The 22,691-nt window shown below is 40.9% G+C and overlaps 1 protein-coding gene across 1 annotated transcript; it reads right to left on the bottom strand.

Moving 5' to 3' along the window:
• Positions 1–16,866: 16,866 nt before the first annotated feature.
• Positions 16,867–19,304, bottom strand: LOC111886222 (heavy metal-associated isoprenylated plant protein 7). The gene is made up of 5 exons (XM_023882458.3): positions 19,152–19,304; positions 18,881–19,025; positions 18,545–18,747; positions 17,478–17,568; positions 16,867–17,380 (listed from the first exon to the last, which is right to left on the bottom strand). The coding sequence occupies exons 1-5, from the start codon at positions 19,161–19,163 to the stop codon at positions 17,043–17,045; spliced, it is 789 nt and encodes a 262-aa protein (XP_023738226.1). The 5' UTR covers positions 19,164–19,304; the 3' UTR covers positions 16,867–17,042.
• Between the last annotated feature and the right edge of the window lie 3,387 nt (positions 19,305–22,691).

The raw sequence follows: 22,691 nt of genomic DNA, 5'->3' as shown, positions 1-22,691 counted from the left end.
TTTCGTTCAAATTCAGCCAGTTCAGATTGCATAGCAACAACCCAATCTGAGTGTTCCATAGCATATTTTACTGTCTTTGGCTCTATTTTCGAAATAAAGACATTAAACATTCATAGTTCTTGGTTCGCATTCAGTATTTCATTTTTCACATGTATCTGAGCTCTTGTTAACACACCATCTTGTGGATTTCCAATTACCTGTTCTTTGGGATGATTCTTTGTCCATTTCTCAAGTGGTGGAAAATTAGGATCAAATTCTAATGGTGCATCTTTATACATATCTTCATTTTCAGATCCTGCAATAGAAAAATTATCATTTAGTTCATGAAACTCATCATTTTCATAAAGATTAATTGTCTCTGTTTCATCTTACTCCCCCTCAACATGATATTCATCTTGATGCTCCCCTTCAAAATGATGTTCCTGTTGATTTTGCGAATGCTCCCCCCTCAACTTGATGATTCCTATTTTCATTCTCCCCCTCGAAAGTTGGCTGACTGTCTGCATTGTTGATCGTATGCTCCCCCTCCATACGAACATCAGACACACTTTCGCAAGATGTTGACCTTGTAGTAATTGTTGAATCATCAGTATGTTTTGAGGATTTTGATGTTTGATTATCAGGAGCATTATGTTCTGCATTAATTGCCCTGTCAGGAATTCTGAAAATTAAGTCATAATCAAAATCATTTATTTCAGAATTATCAATTTGAGTATTTGAATCAACAAGTATTGATTTATTTTCAAATTTACTATTTGTTTGTTTAAGATAGTAATCATCAAATGTTAAATTGAAAGTTTCTTCAATTTTTCTTGTTCTTTTGTTGAGCACTCTGTATGCCACTGAATTGTGCGCATATCCTAAGAATATGCCTTCATCAGCTTTAGCTTGAAACTTAGACAAATTGTCTTTGAGATTCATTATAAAACACCTGCAACCAAAGACATGAAAGAATTTGACATTAGGTTTCCTATTGTTGATTATTTCGTATAGAGTAACATTGAATCTTCGATGAATGAGTGATCGATTTTGTGTGAAACATGCAGTAGAAACTGCTTCAGCCCAAAGATATTGAGGTAGATTCGCATATGTTAACATGGTTCTGGCTGCTTCGCATAATGATCGATTTCTTCGTTCAACAACACTGTTTTGTTGAGGAGTGTATGGTGATGAAAAATTAAGCGAAATACCTTTGCTTGTGAGAAAATAATCAAGAGTTTGATTTTTAAATTCAGAACCATTATCACTCTTAATTTTGCAAACACTCTTTTTCAGGCTAATCTCAATCTTTTTGATAAAGCCAATCATTGTCTGAGCAACTTCTAATTTTAACCTGAGAAAATGTACCCATGTGAATCGAGAAAAATCATCAACAATAACTAAAATGTACCGCTTTTTATTGATTGTAGCAACAGTCGACGGTCCACATAAATCAATGTGAAGAAGTTCCAATGGTTCCACAATTTTTGAATCTATCACAATTGGATGACCTTTTCTATGTTTTTTCCTTGTTCGCAAGCTGCACACAAAGTATCATTGTCAAATTTTAATATTGGTGAACCTCGAACTAAATCTTCAGTGACAAGTTTGTTAATGTTGCGAAAGTTCAAATGTGACAATCTACGATGCCAAAGCCAGCTAATATCATTAGAAGCTTTTGATAATAAACACACAGCCGGTTTGCCCATGATTGGTTTGATGTCTAATGTAAACATATCACCATATCTTTTTGATTTGAGAAGTACTTCATTTGTCTTCGCATTTGAAATGATATTGCCTTCTTCATTGAATATAACTTGATTACCAGTACCCACAACAAGTTGCGAAATAATAATCAAGTTATGTTGAAGACCTTCAACATAAGCAACTCTGTTTACAGTGAACTGTCCATTTGTGACTTTCCCATAACCTTTCACTTGATACTTGTGATTAGTTCCAAATTTGACTACTCCAGCATTTTCCAAACTTCTATAATCTCGCAAATTCTCCTTTCTTCCAGTCATATGACGAGAGCAACCACTATCAATATACTATCTCGCATCGTATTGCTTGTCACACATCACCTGCATTTATTGAAAGAATTTAGGAACCCAAGACTTATTGGGTCCATCATTAGTAGAATGAAAAATATTCTTTGAATTTGAAAACCATGTTTTTACTTTGTTTGTGATAGAATCCATTATATCAACATCATCTGATCTAGATATTGAAACATAGTCATTCAATAGTTTAGGATTTCCATTGATTGTAATCTCATCCTTCACAACATTCGTAGCTTTGTTAATGGGTTTCCATTTTTGAACTGGAATTTGCGAATTATGAGATGATGAACTAGTAGTGGAAGAGCTATTTGCGAACTTGTCAAATGCAGTTCTTATTTGTTGTTATGAAAACTTTCCACTTTGATATTGTCTGCCTTTCCCTTCAAGCCAACGATTGATTGTATTGACATCATATTTTCCTTTTGAATATGAAACTTTGGTTGGTTGTGAAATTGAAGGATTTGGAAAATTTGGTTGTTTTGGTGACAACTTCCCTTTAGCTTTGATGGAATTGTTCAAAGGTGATGAAGTATTCATGAATTTGCCAACATTTCGAAACTTTTGATTATTCACAAATTTTTGCGAAGTCTCAAATTTTCGATTGTAGTCATATTTGCGAACATATGGAATTTTGTCAACAGAATTCATTGGTCTGTGAAAACTTGTATCTGTTTGTGTATTTTTGCTTTGAAATTTTGATGATTTTGGTTTGGAAATTTGTTTTTTTTTCAACTTTTGATTTATCATTAGACACAACTTGCCAAAAAATTGCTTTTCTTGCTTTTCTTTTTGAAACATTATTTTCTGTTGAATAATTTCCAACCCTCAATTTAAATTTGTGAGAATTTAATTTCACCTCAGCCTTTGATTTCTCAGCTTTTTCAAAAACTTTGTTTGCATTTTCACCTTTAACCACCCATTTGTGTGATGACTTTTTCTCTTGAAAAACATAAGAATTTTTTGTTAAATTGTTTTCTTCGATATTTTGATTTGAAAAGAACCCTGTGGTTGATGACTTTTGACTATCATTTTCAACCATTTTGATAAATTCAGGTTTAATGTTCTCAACATTTCCAGGTGTGACAAAAACTTGGTTTGGAAAAATGATATCATCTGTACATTTAAAATTTGGATAGACAACAGTGTTGGTTTCCAAATAATGGGCACCTTTTTCCTTTAGAATTTTGTCAAAGTCTTTTGTATTATCAAACACTTGATTCACAACAACTCTTGGAGGTGTCACAGGTGTATCCTTCACACCCTCTTTGTTTTCATCATTTTCATCAGATTTCCAGCTTTCAACCTCCACATTATCAAAATTATTATGTTGCGAAGTAGAAGGTTTATCAGTTTCATCCTTAACTATCGAATCAACTATTATTTCTTTACCTTTGATCTTAGATGTGATATTAATGATTGACAATTTAGAACAATCAACCTCTTCTTCTTCTTCAATTTCACTGATCTCACTCATATTATCTGAATTGTCATTGACATCAACATAATTGAGTGGAGAGTCAAGAGTTGAATTTTCAGTTTTCTTTAAGATTTTCACTTGTTCACTCTTTGTCAAACTTTCATTGACAATGTCAACCAACTCATCAGCATTCAAGAATTCATTAATTTTGACAATACCATATGCATCTCTATCATCAGGTATTTTGTCAAATTGAGCAATTGTACTTTCGCAATCATAAGAAACAACATCAACTTTTTCACATTCATATTCAAGAAAAGGTAAAAGTTTCTTATGTTGTTCTTTGCTAATATCCGAAGAATGATGTAAAGCAGTTAATTTTGCATACAAGATTTTAGCATAATTACAATATATGTTCCTTTGTGCAAGTAATAACCTAACATCATTTGTAAGATTATCCTTATCACAATTTACATTTTTGAGCTGTAATTCAAGTTTGTCTACTCTGCTTCTTTTTATTTCTAATTCTCTTCGTGTCTCTCCTAGTTGCATATTTAATTTTTGAGCTTCAGTACTAGCAGACACAATTACAGAATCAAAATAAGCCACAGTATCATCAAATGAAGTGAGTTCAGCATCATAAGCAGATAAAGGAATATTAAAAGATTCAAGTATAAGACGTACCTTGGTGGTCATGGGTGATTTGTCCATGGATTTGGATACGAAGCACCTCCCTGAAATTTCCTCTTCGCAATCTTCAAAACTTGCGAACATGGCTCCATGTGTGGGATGCCTCATTTCCTCGTCATCAGATCCTAAAGACCAGATCTGATATGTACCACTCTCTTCATCATCAGTTTCACCTTTCGCAACCAGAGACACTCCTTTAGTCTTAGCACGTATCTCTTCAATCTTTTCAGAATAGTATGCTTCATCTTTAACTTTTTCCTTCTTCTCTTCTTTCTTTCGCAACATGCAATCGGCTGCGAAGTGATTCGCACCATTGCAGTAGTGACAGTAAATTCCTAAGTCACCTTTCAACTTCTTCACTTCTTTCGCATCTTTTTGTTTTTCCTCAGCTTTCTCCATTTTCTTCCTCTCCTCTCCTCCAGTTTTTGTGACTCCACTCTTCGCATCAGTAGCCTTTCCTTTTGGATTAAAAGGCTTCTTGAAAAATTTCTTAATTCAATTGTTTGAGTAGTGTAGCACCCGGTTCCTGGTACGTAAATGTTATTTGAGTATTTCCTTTCTTTTAGCCTTGGACTCGGCGAGTCATAGGTCCGACTCGCCGAGTGGATGCGGGACCCAGGACACGTTTAAGTTGGCGACTCGGCGAGTCCATATCCTGGACTCGGCGAGTCATAGCTGTTGGATGAAACCCTAAGTTTCAGGGGTTTGCACCCTATTCAAAGGACTTATCAGCCCCAAGCCGGCCCCCATTGACCCTTAAAGCCCTGTATCTCTCGTTCTAAGCTATTCTTTGAGATTTTGAGGTTAGTGTGTGTGTTTTTGAAGGTTTGGAAGGAGGAAGGAAGTAGATCCAGAAGAAGGGAAGCCATCCAGGCATTATTTGTGTTCTTCCAGCAGTTCCTTTGAGGTATAATCCGTTTTCCCCTTGATTCTATGCTTAAAACTTCATTTGGGTCCTTCTTGGTCAAATCCCCAAGCTTGTATGTGCATTATATGTCGTAATAAGATGTTTGGCCTCTGGATCTAGGCAAGATTGAGCTTCAGGAGCTCAGATCTGTTAGCTTTATGGCCCCATGTTGCTTGTTAGCCCTAGATCTACCCTTTTGAGACATTTTGAGCCCTAAAATCCATATTGGTGAATATCCACACGTAAAGTTGGAAACTTTACGTGTGATTAGTGTCCTAGAAGTCCAGATCTATGAATGGCATGGACTGGAATCGAGCAAATCCGTGTATTCAGTAGGTGCATGGCAGCGACTCGGCGAGTCGTTCATATGACTCGGCGAGTCTGTTCGCGAGTCTCCGAGTTTGTCCCCCTTTCGTAGTGTCGAGTGAGCAGTGAGTCACGGGGTGTGACTCAGTGAGTCGGAAGCTTAACTCATCCATGGAGGTACTCGGCGAGTTCTAGGCAATCTCCTTAGATCAAGAACAGACTCGGCGAGTTGTTCATACAACTCGGCTAGTCTTAGCATAAGTGTTCTTCGGATGAAGATGAACTCGGCGAGTTGTTCATACAACTCGGCAAGTAAAATGAAGGACTTGAATATTGGTTAAGAAGGTGAACCCTTCGAGTCGTCGCCTAACTCGACGGGTAGGGTCGGGTTTCAGGGCAGTCGTTTGGGTAGGGACTCGGCGAGTTGGAAAGCCAACTCGGCGAGTCGGGTCAACTGAAAGTTGAATCTGGCTTTGGCTTAGGGCAAGGTCAGGGGTAAAATGGTCATTTTACCTAAAGGTCAGCAAGCAGTGTTTGATTGAGTATATTGTGGGAATTGCAGCCGGAGGGTTTCCGGAGCAGCACCAACAGTAGTAGGTGATCAATTCCCACACAGACCAGCAGCTAATTCGAGGTGAGTTTCCTTTCCAGTAGGAACGGGTCTAAGGCACCAAGGCCGACTCGTGTAGACGAGATGCTAGTACTAGAGTGTGGGCCGAACCCGTATCTCTGGGTTTAGTCAAGTATGATATATGTGTTAATATGATAGAGTTGCTTATACTTGTTGTCTGCGTGATACTTGTATGTTATGGGTTAGCGGTTGAGTGTGGGCAGGGCCCGTATCTCTCCGAGGTTGGAGTGTGGGCTAGGCCCGTATCTCCCAGATAGCGAAGTGTGGGCAGGGCCCGTATCTTCACAAGTGTGGGCGAGGCCCGTATCTCCCGGCTAGCGAAGTGTGGGCAGGGCCCGTATCTTCCCGAGTGTGGGCAAGGCCCGTAACTCCTAGTTGAACATTGGTTGTTATATGTTGCATGGTATGGGGTATTATGGGGGAACTCACTAAGCTTTGTGCTTACAGTTTCAGTTTTGGTTTCAGGTACCTCCTCAGCTAGGGGAAAGGAGCCGGCGCGGTAGCAGCATGTCACACACACACATTCCCTTGTTTCCGCAGCTACGAGCTTCACTGGGATTGATACTCTGATATTTTGATTAGTTGTATGATTTGGTTTTTAGACATGGTTCACTTTATGTTGTGGTTGATCAAACGATGTTTTTAGTTATTAATATTTTCTAAAGTAATGTTTTTAAAAAAAAAAATTTGGACGTGAAAAATTGGGTCGTTACAAGTTGGTATCAGAACCCTGCTTTGAGGGATTCGGACACATCTTCGGAAGTGTTTGGACTCAAATCGAGGGATTAAAAGATTTTCTAAAGGAAAATGTTTTCAAAAATTGGCAAAAGAGTTTTGAGAAAGAACGAAGTGTGTGATGTGCGCGACCGGCCGAGCTCAAGTAAGTATCCCCAAAGTACCCATACAAGTTTATTTTACGTTTATCAGCTTTTGTAGAACAGCATGCTAGAATAGGACTAAGGATCTAGGAGTGATGCCTTATGTTCCTGCTTAATGTGTTTCAGTTGTGTGAGAACTTGCATGCTAGTTTCTGAGCAGACAGTACGTAGGGTGGCCTGATTAGGTTATGCCTGGTAGTATGAGCTTAGCACTTTATGCTAGCTCAGTTCCTGAAAGTGGATAGAGTTAATTGAGATTGTTACCCTTATCTGAATGCTGCTTGCTTCGTGCTTCGTGGGACTCTGAATAATGGGAGTTAGCCATTAGGTGAATGCGTCACGTCACATGTGATCAGGGTTGAATAATCTTAGAGTGCCGGATTTGATCCTACTGCGCAGCTCTTGTTTGAGTCCAACCGTTGTAGGGACGAGTCCGATACTCGAAGGATTATCTGAGCCTCGTCACATGTGATGGTATTCGGGTAATGGCTAATTGGCATTACAAGGAGGCCTGTAGCAGCTGAGGACTGGTTAGAGTGGAATTAGAGATTTCCCTAGGGTAAGCCTAGGATGAGTATAGCAGTGATCAGCAATAGTGAAAGGGATCTGGTGGAGTCGAGGCATACCTTGGAAAAGGTACGGATAGATGTGGAAGGTAGTATGGGCCCGTACTACTGAAAGCAGAGGATCCGTACCTGAACCGAGGGAGGCCAGGATGAGACCAGGGAACTTGTGGTAGTTATGATCCCTCAGGGAGTGTCAGTATCACTAATGATTGTCATTTATGTATTGCAGAATGGTGGTACTTCGATCGAGGCCGGTGGATGGCGGTTCAGGAGAGGGGTCAGGTTCGGGATCAGGTTCCGAGCCGATTGATGAGGGACTACGCGAGTTCATCGCGTCAGAGATCACCAGGGGTATCCTTGAGTCGACTCCCATTATCTTCGGGTCGATCAAGGAAGGGATCATCGAGTTGATGGAGGATCGCCTCAGGGCGTTCAGGAGCGACATGGCATCTGGCCAGTCGGGATCTCGCATACTGTCCTTTAAGGACTTCAGGGGCAGTGGTGCGCCGGATTTCCATGGGGTGAAAGACCCCATTGCTGCCAGGCGATGGATTGCAAACATCGAGTCTGCCCAGTTGACTAGCTTCTGCCCCGAGGGGTCGAAGGTGAGGTATGCAGCAGGATGTTTACGGGACCGAGCCCGGGATTGGTGGGAGTCAGTGGGTGACTCGTTGGGAGCCTCATCTATCGAGGCTATGACCTGGTCGGACTTTGTGACCAGGTTCAAGGCAGAGTTTGCGCCGGCTGTCGAGCTTCAGCAGCTGGCCAGGGAGTTTCTAGACATGAGGCAGATGACGGAGACTGTGGCGGAGATCACTGCCAAGTTCCGGGAGAGGGCTTTATTGGTGCCCCAGTATGCTGGTGACGAGGACATGAAAAGGACTAGTTATCATGATATGCTACGAGCTGACATCCGGAAGCATGTTAGTTTTTCGGCTTTCCCTACCTTGGACTCTATGATTGCCAGGGCAAGGGAGAGGGAGCTAGATTTGGAGCACATCCGAAAACGGAAACTAGAGGAGGTTCAGGCAGGAGGGGCTTCGGGGAAGAAGCCCATGGGATCAGATGGTAGGCCGAAAGGCCAGTCAGGACCGAGCCGCTGCGGGAAATGCGGCAAGACGCATGTGGGGGCATGTAGGACGGGATCAGTAGGCTGCTACAAGTGCGGCAAGACAGGGCACTTTAGCAGGGATTGTACTACTCCAGTTTCAGCTATTCAGACATCGGAGTTGCTGTGCTTTCACTGCAACCAGAGGGGCCACAAGAAGGCCAATTGCCCCCAGATGACAGTTTCGGCGCCGGTGAAGGCGCCAGCTCCAGCAACCCTGCGGATCACGGATGGTCGGCAGGGCAAGGCAGAGGCTCCAGTGGTGAGGAGCTGGGCATTTCAGCTGACTACCGAGGAGGCACGCGCCGCACCCGATGTGGTGACGGGTATGATTCGTTCCCTCTATCTTATTTTTATGATGTTATGTTATTGATATGTGCTCTGTATGTATATGTATGTATTAGGATCGTTCCATGTGAACGGCCTCCCAGTTCAGGTGTTATTTGATTCGGGTGCATCCCGATCATTCGTTTCCCTTGCGCTTAGCAAGAAGTTTCATGAGTCATCGGGCGAGTTAGATTGCCCTTTGGAGGTGGAGATTGCTGACGATCGATCGGTGCGAGCATCGATGGTATTTCGAGATTGCGTGCTGCGTTTGTTTGAGGAACGCTATTTGGTAGATTTGGTTCCCATTCCGTTGCGTGGGAACAAGGTGATTATAGGCATGGATTGGCTGAGCCCTAATGGGGCGGTGATAGATTGCGCGCAGCAGCTAGTGCGGGTCAGGACCCCAAGCGGGGGGGGGGGGGGGGGTGGGGGTTAGTGATTCATGGAGAGAGGACTCAGTGTGGACCCACTGTATGTTCAGCTGCGAGGGCTAGGCGCTACCTTCAACAGGGATGCGCAGGTTATGTCGCGTATGTGATGGATACCCGGGAGACGGGTAAGGCGACAGTGAGTGAGGTTCCGGTGGTCCGAGACTTTGCAGACGTTTTCCCAAAGGAGCTTCCTGGGATACCTCCGGAGCGACAGGTGGAGTTCAGGATTGACCTTGTTCCTGGCACGGCTCCGATAGCCAAGGCGCCGTATCGGTTGGCTCCTCCCGAGATGCAGGAGTTGTCTACGCAGCTGCAGGAGCTGCTAGACAAGGGGTTTATTCGCCCGAGCAGTTCGCCCTGGGGAGCCCCGATTCTGTTTGTGAAGAAGAAGGACGGGTCGCATCGGATGTGTATAGATTATCCGGAGCTGAACAAGGTAACGATGAAGAACCGTTACCCGCTTCCGAGGATTGATGACCTCTTTGACCAGCTTCAGGGAGCATCTTGGTTCTCCAAGATTGATTTGCGTTCGGGTTATCATCAGATGAGGGTCAGGGAGGAGGATATGCAGAAGACCGCGTTTCGGACACGCTATGGCCATTATGAGTTTGTGGTGATGCCGTTTGGACTCACCAATGCTCCTGCCGCGTTCATGGACCTCATGAACCGCGTATGCAGACCGATGCTGGATCGGTCTGTGATAGTCTTTATCGATGACATCTTGGTTTATTCCAAGACTCGGGAGGAACATGAGGAGCATCTGAGAGAGGTGTTAGAGACCCTGAGGAGGGAGAGCTTGTATGCCAAGTTCTCCAAGTGTGAGTTTTGGTTGCGCGAGGTGAAATTTCTAGGACACCTCGTCAACCAGAATGGGATTCTGGTCGATCCGGCCAAGGTCGAGGCCGTGATGAGATGGGAGGTTCCGAAGTCTCCATCTGAGATTCGGAGTTTCCTGGGATTGGCAGGCTACTATCGGAGATTTATCCAGGATTTCTCCAAGATAGCCGTGCCCCTGACACGACTGACGAAGAAAGCCGTGGTCTTTCGGTGGGGGCCCGAGCAGCAGGCTGCATTTGAGACGCTGAGACAGAGATTGTGTGAGGCGCCGATCTTAGCCCTGCCAGAGGGCGTAGAGGATTTTGTGGTTTATTGTGATGCGTCCATTTCTGGGTTGGGCGCGGTACTGATGCAGAGGGGCCATGTCATTGCCTACGCTTCGAGGCAGCTCAAGCCTCACGAGGCGAACTACCCGATGCACAATTTGGAGTTGGGGGCGGTGGTCTTTGCCCTCAAGATTTGGCGGCATTACCTCTACGGGGTTCGATGTACCATCTACACGGACCACAAGAGTTTGAGGTACCTCATGGATCAGCCGAATCTGAACATGAGGCAGCGTCAGTGGTTGGATGTGGTAAAGGATTATGATTGCGAGATCCTTTACCACCCGGGGAAGGCCAATGTGGTGGCCGATGCGCTTAGCCGCAAGGCGACGCCGATCAGGGACGTCTGCTTGAGGATAACCGTGGTGACTCCCCTGTTGGGGCAGATTCGGGAGGCTCAACAAGAGGCTATCAAGGAGGAGCATCGGAAGAGCGAGCGCGTGGTGGGTCAGGTTTCCTCCTTTGATTATGATAGCCGAGGACTATTGACACTACACCGTAGGGTGTCGGTGCCATATCACGGAGGCGTGCGCCAGATTTTGATGGAGGAGACGCACAAGTCCCGATTCTCTATTCATCCCGGGGCGACGAAGATGTATAGGGATCTTCGTCTGGATTACTGGTGGACCTGCATGAAGCGGGATGTGGCATGGTACGTCGAGCGGTGTTTGACCTGCAGGAAGGTCAAGGCCGAACATCAGAGACCGCATGGCAAGATGCAGCCGTTGGATATTCCACTGTGGAAATGGGAAGATATCACGATGGATTTTATCACGAAGCTTCCCAGGACCGCTCGTGGAGTGGATTCGATTTGGGTCATCGTGGATAGATTAACCAAGAGTGCTCACTTTATTCCGATTCAGGAGAGCATATCGGTCGAGAAATTGGCCGACATCTATATCAGAGAGATTGTGGCACGGCATGGGGTGCCAGTATCGGTGATCTCGGACAGGGATGTGCGTTTTACTTCCAGGTTTTGGAAGAGATTCCATGACGAGTTGGGCACTTGTCTGCATTTTAGCACTGCCTTTCACCCGCAGACGGATAGGCAGAGCGAGCGGACCATCCAGACTCTGGAGGATATGCTACGGGTGTGCGTGCTAGGTTTCGGTGGTAGCTGGGATACCTATCTTCCCCTGGCCGAGTTCTCCTACAACAACAGCTATCACGCGAGTATCGACCACCCTCCCTTCGAGATGTTGTACGGGCGGAGGTGTAGGACCCCGATATGCTGGGGTAAAGTTGGCCAGAGGGTCATGGAGAGCACCGAAGTGGTGCTCAAGACGACCGAGAGGATCCAGCAGGTCCGGAACAGGCTTCAGACTGCTCAGAGTCGGCAGAAAAGTTATGCCGACAAGTGTCGATCCGATTTGGAGTTCCAGGTCGGGGATATGGTTCTCCTGAAGGTGTCGCCGTGGAAAGGCGTCATTCGATTCAGGAAGCGGGGCAAGTTGGGCCCGCGATTCATCGGACCATTCAGGGTCGTAGCCCGGGTGGGCAAGGTAGCGTATAGGCTGGATCTGCCAGCCGAGCTTAGCCAGATCCACAACACTTTCCATGTTTCTCAGTTGCGAAAGTGCCTAGTGGACGATTCTGCAGTAGTACCTTTGGAGGATATTCAGGTTGATGACAGCCTGAATTATATTGAGCGCCCAGTCGCAATCCTCGATAGGAAGTCGAAGGATTTGAGGAACAAGAAGGTGGAGCTAGTGAAGGTGCAATGGCAGCACCGCAAGGGTTCGGAATGGACTTGGGAGCCGGTGGACGAGATGATGGAGCATTATCCCGAGCTGTTTCAGGATCGAGCAGCAGACTTCGAGGACGAAGTCTAAAATAAGTGGGGGAGATTTGTAGCACCTGGTTCCTGGTACGTAAATGTTATCTGAGTATTTCCTTTCTTTTAGCCTTGGACTCGGCGAGTCATAGGTCCGACTCGCCGAGTGGATGCGAGACCCAGGACACGTTTAAGTTGGCGACTCGGCGAGTCATAGCTGTTGGATGAAACCCTAAGTTTCAGGGGTTTGCACCCTATTTAAAGGACTTATTAGCCCCAAGCCGGCCCCCATTGACCCTTAAAGCCCTGTATCTCTCGTTCTAAGCTATTCTTTGAGAGTTTGAGGTTAGTGTGTGTGTTTTGAAGGTTTGGAAGGAGGAAGGAAGTAGATCCAGAAGAAGGGAAGCCATCCAGGCATTATTTGTGTTCTTCCAGCAGTTCCTTTGAGGTATAACCCATTTTCCCCTTGATTCTATGCTTAAAACTTCATTTGGGTCCTTCTTGGTCAAATCCCCAAGCTTATATGTGCATTGTATGTCATAATAAGATGTTTGGCCTCTGGATCTAGGCAAGATTGAGCTCCAGGAGCTCAGATCTGTTAGCTTTATGGCCCCATGTTGCTTGTTAGCCCTAGATCTACCCTTTTGAGACATTTTGAGCCCTAAAATCCATATTGGTGAATATCCACACGTAAAGTTGGAAACTTTACGTGTGATTAGTGTCCTAGAAGTCCAGATCTATGAATGGCATGGACTGGAATCGAGCAAATCCGTGTATTCAGTAGGTGCATGGCAGCGACTCGGCGAGTCGTTCATATGACTCGGCGAGTCTGTTCGCGAGTCTCCGAGTTTGTCCCCCTTTCGTAGTGTCGAGTGAGCAGTGAGTCACACAAGTCACGGGGTGTGACTCAGTGAGTCGGAAGCTTAACTCATCCATGGAGGTACTCGGCGAGTCAATGCCCTGACTCGGCGAGTTCTAGGCAATCTCCTTAGATCAAGAACAGACTCGGCGAGTTGTTCATACAACTCGGCTAGTCTTAGCATAAGTGTTCTTCGGATGAAGATGAACTCGGCGAGTTGTTCATACAACTCGGCGAGTAGAATGAAGGACTTGAATATTGGTTAAGAAGGTGAACCCGTCGAGTCGTCGCCTAACTCGACGGGTAGGATCGGGTTTCAGGGCAGTCGTTTGGGTAGGGACTCGGCGAGTTGGAAAGCCAACTCGGCGAGTCGGGTCAACTGAAAGTTGAATCTGGCTTTGGCTTAGGGCAAGGTCAGGGGTAAAATGGTCATTTTACCTAAAGGTCAGCAAGCAGTGTTTGATTGAGTATATTGTGGGAATTGCAGCCGAAGGGTTTCCGGAGCAGCAGCAACAGTAGTAGGTGATCAATTCCCACACAGACCAGCAGCTAATTCGAGGTGAGTTTCCTTTCCAGTAGGAACGGGTCTAAGGCACCAAGGCCGACCCGTGTAGACGAGATGCTAGTACTAGAGTGTGGGCCGAACCCGTATCTTTGGGTTTAGTCAAGTATGATATATGTGTTAATATGATAGAGTTGCTTATACTTGTTGTCTGCATGATACTTGTATGTTATGGGTTAGCGGTTGAGTGTGGGCAGGGCCCGTATCTCTCCGAGGTTGGAGTGTGGGCTAGGCCCGTATCTCCCAGATAGCGAAGTGTGGGCAGGGCCCGTATCTTCACAAGTGTGGGCGAGGCCCGTATCTCCCGGCTAGCGAAGTGTGGGCAGGGCCCGTATCTTCCCGAGTGTGGGCAAGGCCCGTAACTCCTAGCTGAACATTGGTTGTTATATGTTGCATGGTATGGGGTATTATGGGGGAACTCACTAAGCTTTGTGCTTACAGTTTCAGTTTTGGTTTCAGGTACCTCCTCAGCTAGGGGAAAGGAGCCGGCGCGGTAGCAGCATGTCACACACACACACACTCCCTTGTTTCCGCAGCTACGAGCTTCATTGGGATTGATACTCTGATATTTTGATTAGTTGTATGATTTGGTTTTTAGACATGGTTCACTTTATGTTGTGGTTGATCAAACGATGTTTTTAGTTATTAATATTTTCTAAAGTAATGTTTTTAAAACAAAATTTTTGGACGTGAAAAATTGGGTCGTTACAAGTAGAATGCCACAACTTCATCATCCGAATTCATCAAAAATCCTTCCTTATATGAATCATCTTTTTCATTCACATCAACTTCAGATACCTTTGAAACTAGAGCCAAAGGACCTCCAATACTTTGTTTCGACTCTTCATACATTTCAGAAACTTCACACTCATGAGTTTTCAGTTGATTGTATAAATCGTTCAGAATTGTTGTATCAAAACTCTGTTGGTTGTTAATCATCATGCTCACACTTCGCCATTCCTTGCGAAGGCCCATAATGAAAGTTAAGTTGTACTCCATGAGTGACCTCGTGATCCCATACCTGTTGCAACGATAGACCAGTTCATTCAGACGATCATAGTAAGCTTCAAGAGATTCAGTCTCCTTTTATCTGAATTCTTTCAGTTCAACGATACATTGTTTCACTGAATTGATTTTCGTTTTCTCGCTTCCTTGATATTTCTCCTTCAAAGTGATCCAGATTTCCTTTGCTGTTTTACAACTACAGATGTAATTGTAAACAACCGGAGGTAAAGCACCTCTTAATTCCCTCATGCATCGTTTTTCGTTCTTCTTTAGACGATTTTGTCTTTCAAGTACTTCAGGAGTTGTAATTGATGCTCCGATTGGTTGAACATTAGCAGGAGCTTGAACTGTTCCATCAATACAGTTCCATAGTTCTTCATCTATTCCATTCAGGTAATCCTCCATTCTGTCCGCCCATTGATCATAATATTCAGGAATTAACATAGGAATTTTGGTTGATGTTAAAGTTCGCCATTGATGAACACAAAAAAATTTTAGAAAGCTTTGAAGAAAAAAAAACTCGATGAATTTGAAGTTTGATTAACAGAAATGATCACAAATTGCTAATCGATTACTCGAATTAACAATTCAAAAGCAGAATCAATTCAAATCTGAAGATCAAATGTGATTTTCAAAACCAGAATGCGCGGAAAATTTTGAGTAAAATTACTACTCTAAAAGCAAAACGGTTCTAACACTAAAATCTGATCGAAGCAGTTTGAATCCCGCTCTGATACCAATTGAAGAGAATTGTTATCGAGATTATGAATGCAATGATGAATTGAATAATTGAGAAATATGAACACGAAGAGTAAATATTAATCAGATCCTGTATTGAAAAAGACTGATTACACGGAATAAGCAGAAGGATATTTGAGTTGCAAAAAGTTATCCTCTACTTCTATCCTCAGTCCCTATTTATAGGGAACCTGAGTGAACAAAAAATATACTAAGTCTAAACATTACACTTCGCATAAAATTGACTTAGTAAAATAACATAAAGATGCGAAACTATACAAACACAATATTCGACTTTTACAATTTTGCTTCTACACTTTTCTCGCTCCGCTGACTACCCAACAGTTAAAGGCTACTCTAATGTTGATTGGGTTCGTTGCCTAGAGACTTGGCGCTCAACATATGGTTATGCGATCTTTATAGAAAACAACCTCATTTCTTGGAGTGCGAAGAAACAACCCACTGTCTCTAGATCTAGTTGAGAATCTGAATATCGGGCTCTTGCAAATAACGCCTCTGACCTAACTTGGATTGTTCATCTTTTACGAGATTTACACGTTAAGTTACCTATTTATCCTTTGTTGCTTCGTGACAACAAAAACGCCATTTTTCTTTCCCAAAACCTGGTGGCTCATAAATATGCAAATCACATTGACATCAACTACCATTTTGTGTGTGAACAAAGTTGCTTATAGCAAACTCAAGGTCCAATTTGTTCCCTCTCACCTGCAGCTTGCCGACATCTTCACCAAAAACCCTGCTCGTCCACTGTTCCTATTGTTTCGATCCAAGCTTTGAGTTGGTCAAAACCCAACATTTCGCTTGAGGGGGGGTGTTAGCCCATAAGTAACCCGTTATCTTGTATTCTGTTTTGTGTATTTATTTTCTAGGTTTAGGCTCATGTACACAATATGTTAATCCCTCTTCTATATATTGTCAATGATATTCCGTCACCAATGAAAGTTATGTTTTCAAAATATTCACACTTAATGATAGGTATAACGGTTGACCTAACAAATAGAGCTATCTTTATTGTGGTAGAGTTTATCGACTTTGTGGCTTGTTAGATCGCTTTCGAAAGAAAAAGAAATTTTTAAATTGCCACTGACGTGCAATTATTTGGTGTATTTGAAAGAAGATAAAATGTTTAATAAAGGCACTTCATATGTGGACAAACATAGGGACAAATTTAGGAAAATGGGCTAGTCGACGTTGGTGCATGTTGTATTCCTTTCAATATTTTATAATTTTCTTTCATTTTTGCAGCCTAGGATGTGTTATTAAAGCCCGCTGGTTCAAAAAAATAATATTAAATAAAATAAAAACATAATCACTCAACTCATTTGAGTGGATTTGTAAGATATTGATTCGGGACAATTCAATATGACTTGATTTAAATTCCCTACGGTCAAACAATTATTATTCAAATACTTGACTTGGCTTCTTGCATGTACGACAGGAGAAATTAAATAAGGAGGGTCATAAATTGGCCCCTACGTTGAAACATTATTAAAGGACACAATATAATATTCTAAGCTAGTACACATAAAATTGTATTGCTTAGTAGTTACCATATCATAACTACTTAACTAGGTAGCTAAAACGCTTAACACGCTGCCGTTAGTACTCAATCTTCTGATGCTACATTACAGAACAAGCATGGGGGTTCTCATCACTGAACATTTGCGGTGCATGAGAATACTCCATGTAATACTTCGGTGGCCAATATTCACTCCTTTTGGTTTCTGTATTCGTATCGGCCTCTTCATTCTTTACTTCTTCGGTTTCCTCCTCCTTCTTCTCCTCCTCCTTTTTCTCCTCTTCTTTCTTCTCCTCTTCCTTCTTTTCTTCAGCCTTTCCTACTATGGAAGCTTGCTTTCGGGTTCTTTTGTATACATCGTTCACAAACTTCTCTGGCTCAATCACACCGGTGACTACCACTTGTTCCTTTGCTAATTCTGTTTTCACGGATTCAACACCTACGTACATAAAAAAATAACAGCATTTATTTAGTTACGTACAACAAATCTTAACCATCACAAAAACAACTATATTATTGGATAAAAAAATGCTTACCAGGGATCTTCCGAATCCGTTTTTGTAAACCTTGTGCACAAGCGTCACAATGCATTGACATTTTTAGAACCACGGTTATGACCGGAGGAGGCTGCCGAAAGATAAAAGCTCTAATTAGTTAAATTGATCAAAATCTAGAGCGGTTTTTAAACATAATGAAGTTAAAACTTAAAAGTACTTGACTGATATCAGGGTGAGCACATTGTGGGGTCGGGTCACTGATGGATCAATGAACCCACCCAAGATAGATTCACATGGAAAATGTGGATAGTCCAAGAAGCATGCGTCCAAAGATATGGGTGCAAGTTGGTATCAAACACATGAATAAAAGAAAATGTCAGCTGGTCCAGGCGTCCAGCATTGTACGTGACAATCAAAGGTTTAGTATATCATCCTGTAGATGACAGTTTTCCCTGTTGTCTTTTTGAGTGATATGTACAACTCACATACCATGCACAATGCATCAGGTTCAAGAGCTTCATGCATCAAATGGACAAACAACGACAATAAATGATGATGGTAATCAAGTTTTTCAAAAATAATAGTATTAGGGTTCTTACCCATCCCACATGAAAAGGACACAGGACCTTAAATTCTTAACTTTAACAGCAAGGACACCAAGTACATGAAAACTCAAATCATTTCCAACAGATGCCAAATGAAAATCAAGGCTTTTTGATCTGCTTTTGTTTTGTTTGGAGAAGACGGAGTCGAGTTAACTAGGTTGTGGAGTATATATGGAGGAGCTAGCCGAAATAATGGAATTTGATTTTCACATATCATTTTACATCGGTAAGTGTGACACAGTGAGTTGTGGGTGTCATCCTTTTGACCCTTCATTCTATTAATACTATTTCGTGACTTTGTTTCTGTAGCTTTCATGTCACCACAAACGTAGTGCCACTGTGCCAGAGATCACAAGTTGCACTGTAAACATCCCAGTATAATTATTTAAATTTAATGGATACTATTTGGTCCCACACCTTGACAAGTAATTGTGCGTTATTTCTTTAAATGATTGATTGTATATCATAATAAACATCCCTTAAAAGCTATGCAATACTAACCTCGTCTTTCTTCTCATCCTTCGGAGGTTCAGGTTCTTGTTTCTTCTCAGGCTCAGCCTCCGGCGGTTTGGGTAATGGAGATATGATCTCAACTTTCCGACCGCTTTTCTTTTGAATCCTTTCGCTAACTTTAATAGGGTCTAATTCCTTTCCTTTCACCACAACTTTACTGGCTTTGCAATCCGTGGTTACTTCTTCGACACCTGTTTATATAAACAAAAACTGTTCAAAGACATCATTTTGAATTATGACAGCGAATTAACTGTTGATATTCGTACTTAGGTAACGTATAAAGTTGGATATAGAGTATGAAGTTGTTAAAGATAGAAAAAGGACCTTGGAATCCTTTCAAGGATCTTGCAACTTTTCTAGCACAAGCCCCACAATGCATATCAACCCTCAACACAACTTCTTGAGGAACCTCTTCTTCTTTCTTCTTCTCCTCTTTTTCATCTACCTTCTTCTCTTCTTCTTTCTTCTCCTTCAAAAGTTAATACACAAAGACGTCTCGTTAATATCAGCGTGTAGTTGTTCAAGTCATTGTTATATACATGAATGAATTGAAGAAACCGGAGAGTAGGCATAGCGAGATAAAAATGATACTTACTTCTTCACCCATTAGACTTCTTGTATACCTATGTCAAAGTACACTCTCCCTTTGATAACTTTTTGAATATTCAAAAGTATGCGAAATTTTCGCTATTTAAACACAAAAAAACACCACATATCTCTCTATCTCTCATGGATTGTTGGGTGGGGGTGGGGGTGGCTCAACATTTAAGCCTACTAGGGGTGGGGTGGGTGCTGTAGGGTTGGGAGGTAAGAATGCAAATCTGACGTGGGGTGGACAAAGCGTCCTATGCATAGTCAGCAACATTCATTGCATTGATTTGGCTATTGGACCAATTGCCAAAATAACAAAGCCTAACTTACTTTTGTTATTAGGTAAAATAATTAAATCATGCAATTATATTTTGTTAATTTTACATTGTGTTATAATAACAAATGTGTCTATGCTATTAATACAAGTACGAAAGTTATAACATATTGTTAATTTGTTAATAAAGAAATGTAGATACAATATTAATTTAAATAGTTACTATATACTAACTGATTCGTATCACAGGTAATTTTAAATTAATATCATATATATAAAGTTCCAAGTTACTAAATCATTCGAAACTTGAATGAGAATAGATCATCCTTAGATCATCTACAACTCATCTCCATTTTTTCCCCATAAATAGGGTAGAAAATGGAGGAAATAGTGATTCATCTCCAACCCTATTTCATTTTCTATCCCATTTTTTACCCCAAAAAATATATTCTTAGAATATTCTATTTTTATAACTTATATATATTGTCAAATACACTCCTTTACTAATTAAACTCTATATTTATGATTAATTAATATAAATTAGTATATAACATGATATTATAAATATTAAATATTACATTTAAATTATAATTAGTATATAAAATAAACTAAAAATGTATAAAATAAAAATGAGAAGGACTAAAATTGACAACCAAACTTCACATCTATTTTTGGAGATATGAATAGTATTCCCCCATATATGGGGGAATACTGGGGGAATACTATTCATATCTCTAAAAATGGAGGTGAAAATGAGATAGGGTTGGAGAAGAATGAGGAAAGAAATAGAATATAAGAGTGTGTTGGAGATGCCCTTATGTTGAATATATGGCTCTTTCACATGGGCTATAATGGAACGGGGCTCTAAGCCTACATAGCTTCTGCAAGTTGTTTAGTGTCGTCATGTTACCATCCATGGGACCATATAGGCTTCCATAGATAATCAGTAAATTCCTTATAGATTGTAAACTCAGAATTAATTTCAATCATAGGGTTAGGGTGTTTGGGATCGGGTGCTACTTATCTTTTTTCTTACTCATATAAATTGTTAAATAAGATATACAAACACTAACTTCATTAGGGGTACATAATACAATTGAGGGATACATATATAATTTCCCTTGGGATTTTATCTCAAAATTGATTTATTGGTTTTTTAAAAAATCAATGAATTAAAAAAAATATTTAGGAAAAAAGGACTCTTAAAACAAATTCTTCTTAACCTTTTAAATATGAGATTTTATGAAGTTAAAATTTGTAACTTTTCTAAAAATTTTATGACTTTTTGAGTCGTGAAAGTCAATATTACCTTAAAAATACTCTTAAGTTAAGATAACCATATTTCTAAAAAACAACTTAATGACTTATTGATTTTTTCTCACCACAAAAACTAATATAATTTTTTTGTGTAAAAGTACATTTGATGATCAAAATGAAATCTCAAACATCCTCTAAGAATCATATGACCACACAACAATAATTGGGAGTATTAGGGACGTCGCTTTTTGCGACGACAGGACCATTAGCGGCGACACCAGACAAGACACGTTTGGTGTCGCTGCTAAAACAACAGTCATCGCTAATAGAGGCGTCGTTAAAGATATGCGCCAAAGATCCGTCGGAGACACGTCCCTTTCAATCCTGACCCTTGGTTCGGTACATAATCCAACGGATAGGGTTTATTCCTGTGGAAGGCAATAGAGACGACACTTTTAGCAACGACATGTCGCCGTTATAGGTGTTGATCCGTTGACCAACCTTGGACCAAATACTGGCCCTACGATTCTTACCCGATCCAGCGGTTGGTGATCCCTAGAAAGGGCGCCTTTAGTTCCCTCCAGTATGTCGCCGCTAATAGCCCATTTGTCGCTGCTATTAGGGTCGCCCCTTTTGTTCAGCTTCGTCTTTCTATAATCCATTTCTTCTGTAACTCCAATTACGAATCCATTAAACGATCTCTTCGTCGATGATTTACGACATCATCGGTGACACCACTGCTCTCTATCGCCGATTGACCTCCAAAGCCTACTCCCACCGCATGTATAACCTCCAAATCCGACTGTCACCTCCATTGCCGACCGCACCTTCGATTATGACTTGGTATCTCCGACGAGATTTGTTTTCTCTACCCATTTCTCTTTCTCTTCTTTTCTGAACACACATAACCACCACCGATTCCGATTACAACTGATTTTTTTTTGTTTTTAAGTTCCCAGTGTAGCACCGGGTGTAGCTTTAACACCAAGTGTAGCTTCGTTTTTCCGGGCAAGAACAGGCTAGTTTGATATGTTTCACTTCTGAATATGGATTGTATGCATGTGGATATCTTAATCATTGTATGAATTTTGAATGTATATGTAAAACTAATGGAAACTATTGATTGTGAAATTGATGGAAACTATTGCATATTAGTTTGATTATTTGATCTGATTCACTTGTTTGAATGTATATGTAAAATTGATGGAAACTATTCACTATGAAATTGATGGAAACTATTGTATGCAGGAGCATGTTAGTTTGATATGTTTTACTTGTTGATCATGTATGAATTGATGAATTTATATGTAATTTGATATGTTTCACTTGTTGATAATGTATGAATTGATGAATTTATATGTAAATTAATTGATATGTTTTACTTGTCGATCATGTATGAATTCATGAATTTATATGTAATATTGATGTATATATGTAAAATTATTGTATGTTTATCATGAATTTATATGTAAAATTTAAGAATGTTTATATGATTATCAGAAATATTTTTTTTTCTATATTAAAATAAATAAAATAAATACATCATAATACATAACTTTTTTCTATAAGCTAATAAAGAAGCATTGATAAAAAAATTTTTAAAAGAAAAAGAAGAAAAAGATTAATAAACCAATATGTTAATGTGATACTAAAAGAGAAAGAAATGACAAAAATGTTTCTTAGATTAGATGTGAATGTTGACATCTTGGAAAGTTATTATTAATATCTTTTCAATTTTAGTTATTATTATATTATAACATATTGTATTTTCGTATTACAACATTATAGGTTTTAATGATTATAAGAAATAAAGAATTAGGTTGATATGAATATACATTGAGATTTGCCTCTTTCATTTTTTCAATTTGAGATGCTTTCTCACTTGTAATTGCTGCAGCCAATTTAGCTTTTTCTAAATCCTTCAATTTCATTTTCTTTAATACATAATTTTTTTCTATAAGCTAATATCATTTATGAAATATATTTTATATATTTAAAAAAAAGTCATAGTTT

This window comes from Lactuca sativa, chromosome 4, assembly GCF_002870075.4.
Source record: "Lactuca sativa cultivar Salinas chromosome 4, Lsat_Salinas_v11, whole genome shotgun sequence".
Taxonomy (NCBI): domain Eukaryota; kingdom Viridiplantae; phylum Streptophyta; class Magnoliopsida; order Asterales; family Asteraceae; genus Lactuca; species Lactuca sativa.
The sequence above is the reverse complement of the archived record's forward strand: the minus strand, read 5'-3'. Positions and strand labels throughout refer to the sequence as shown.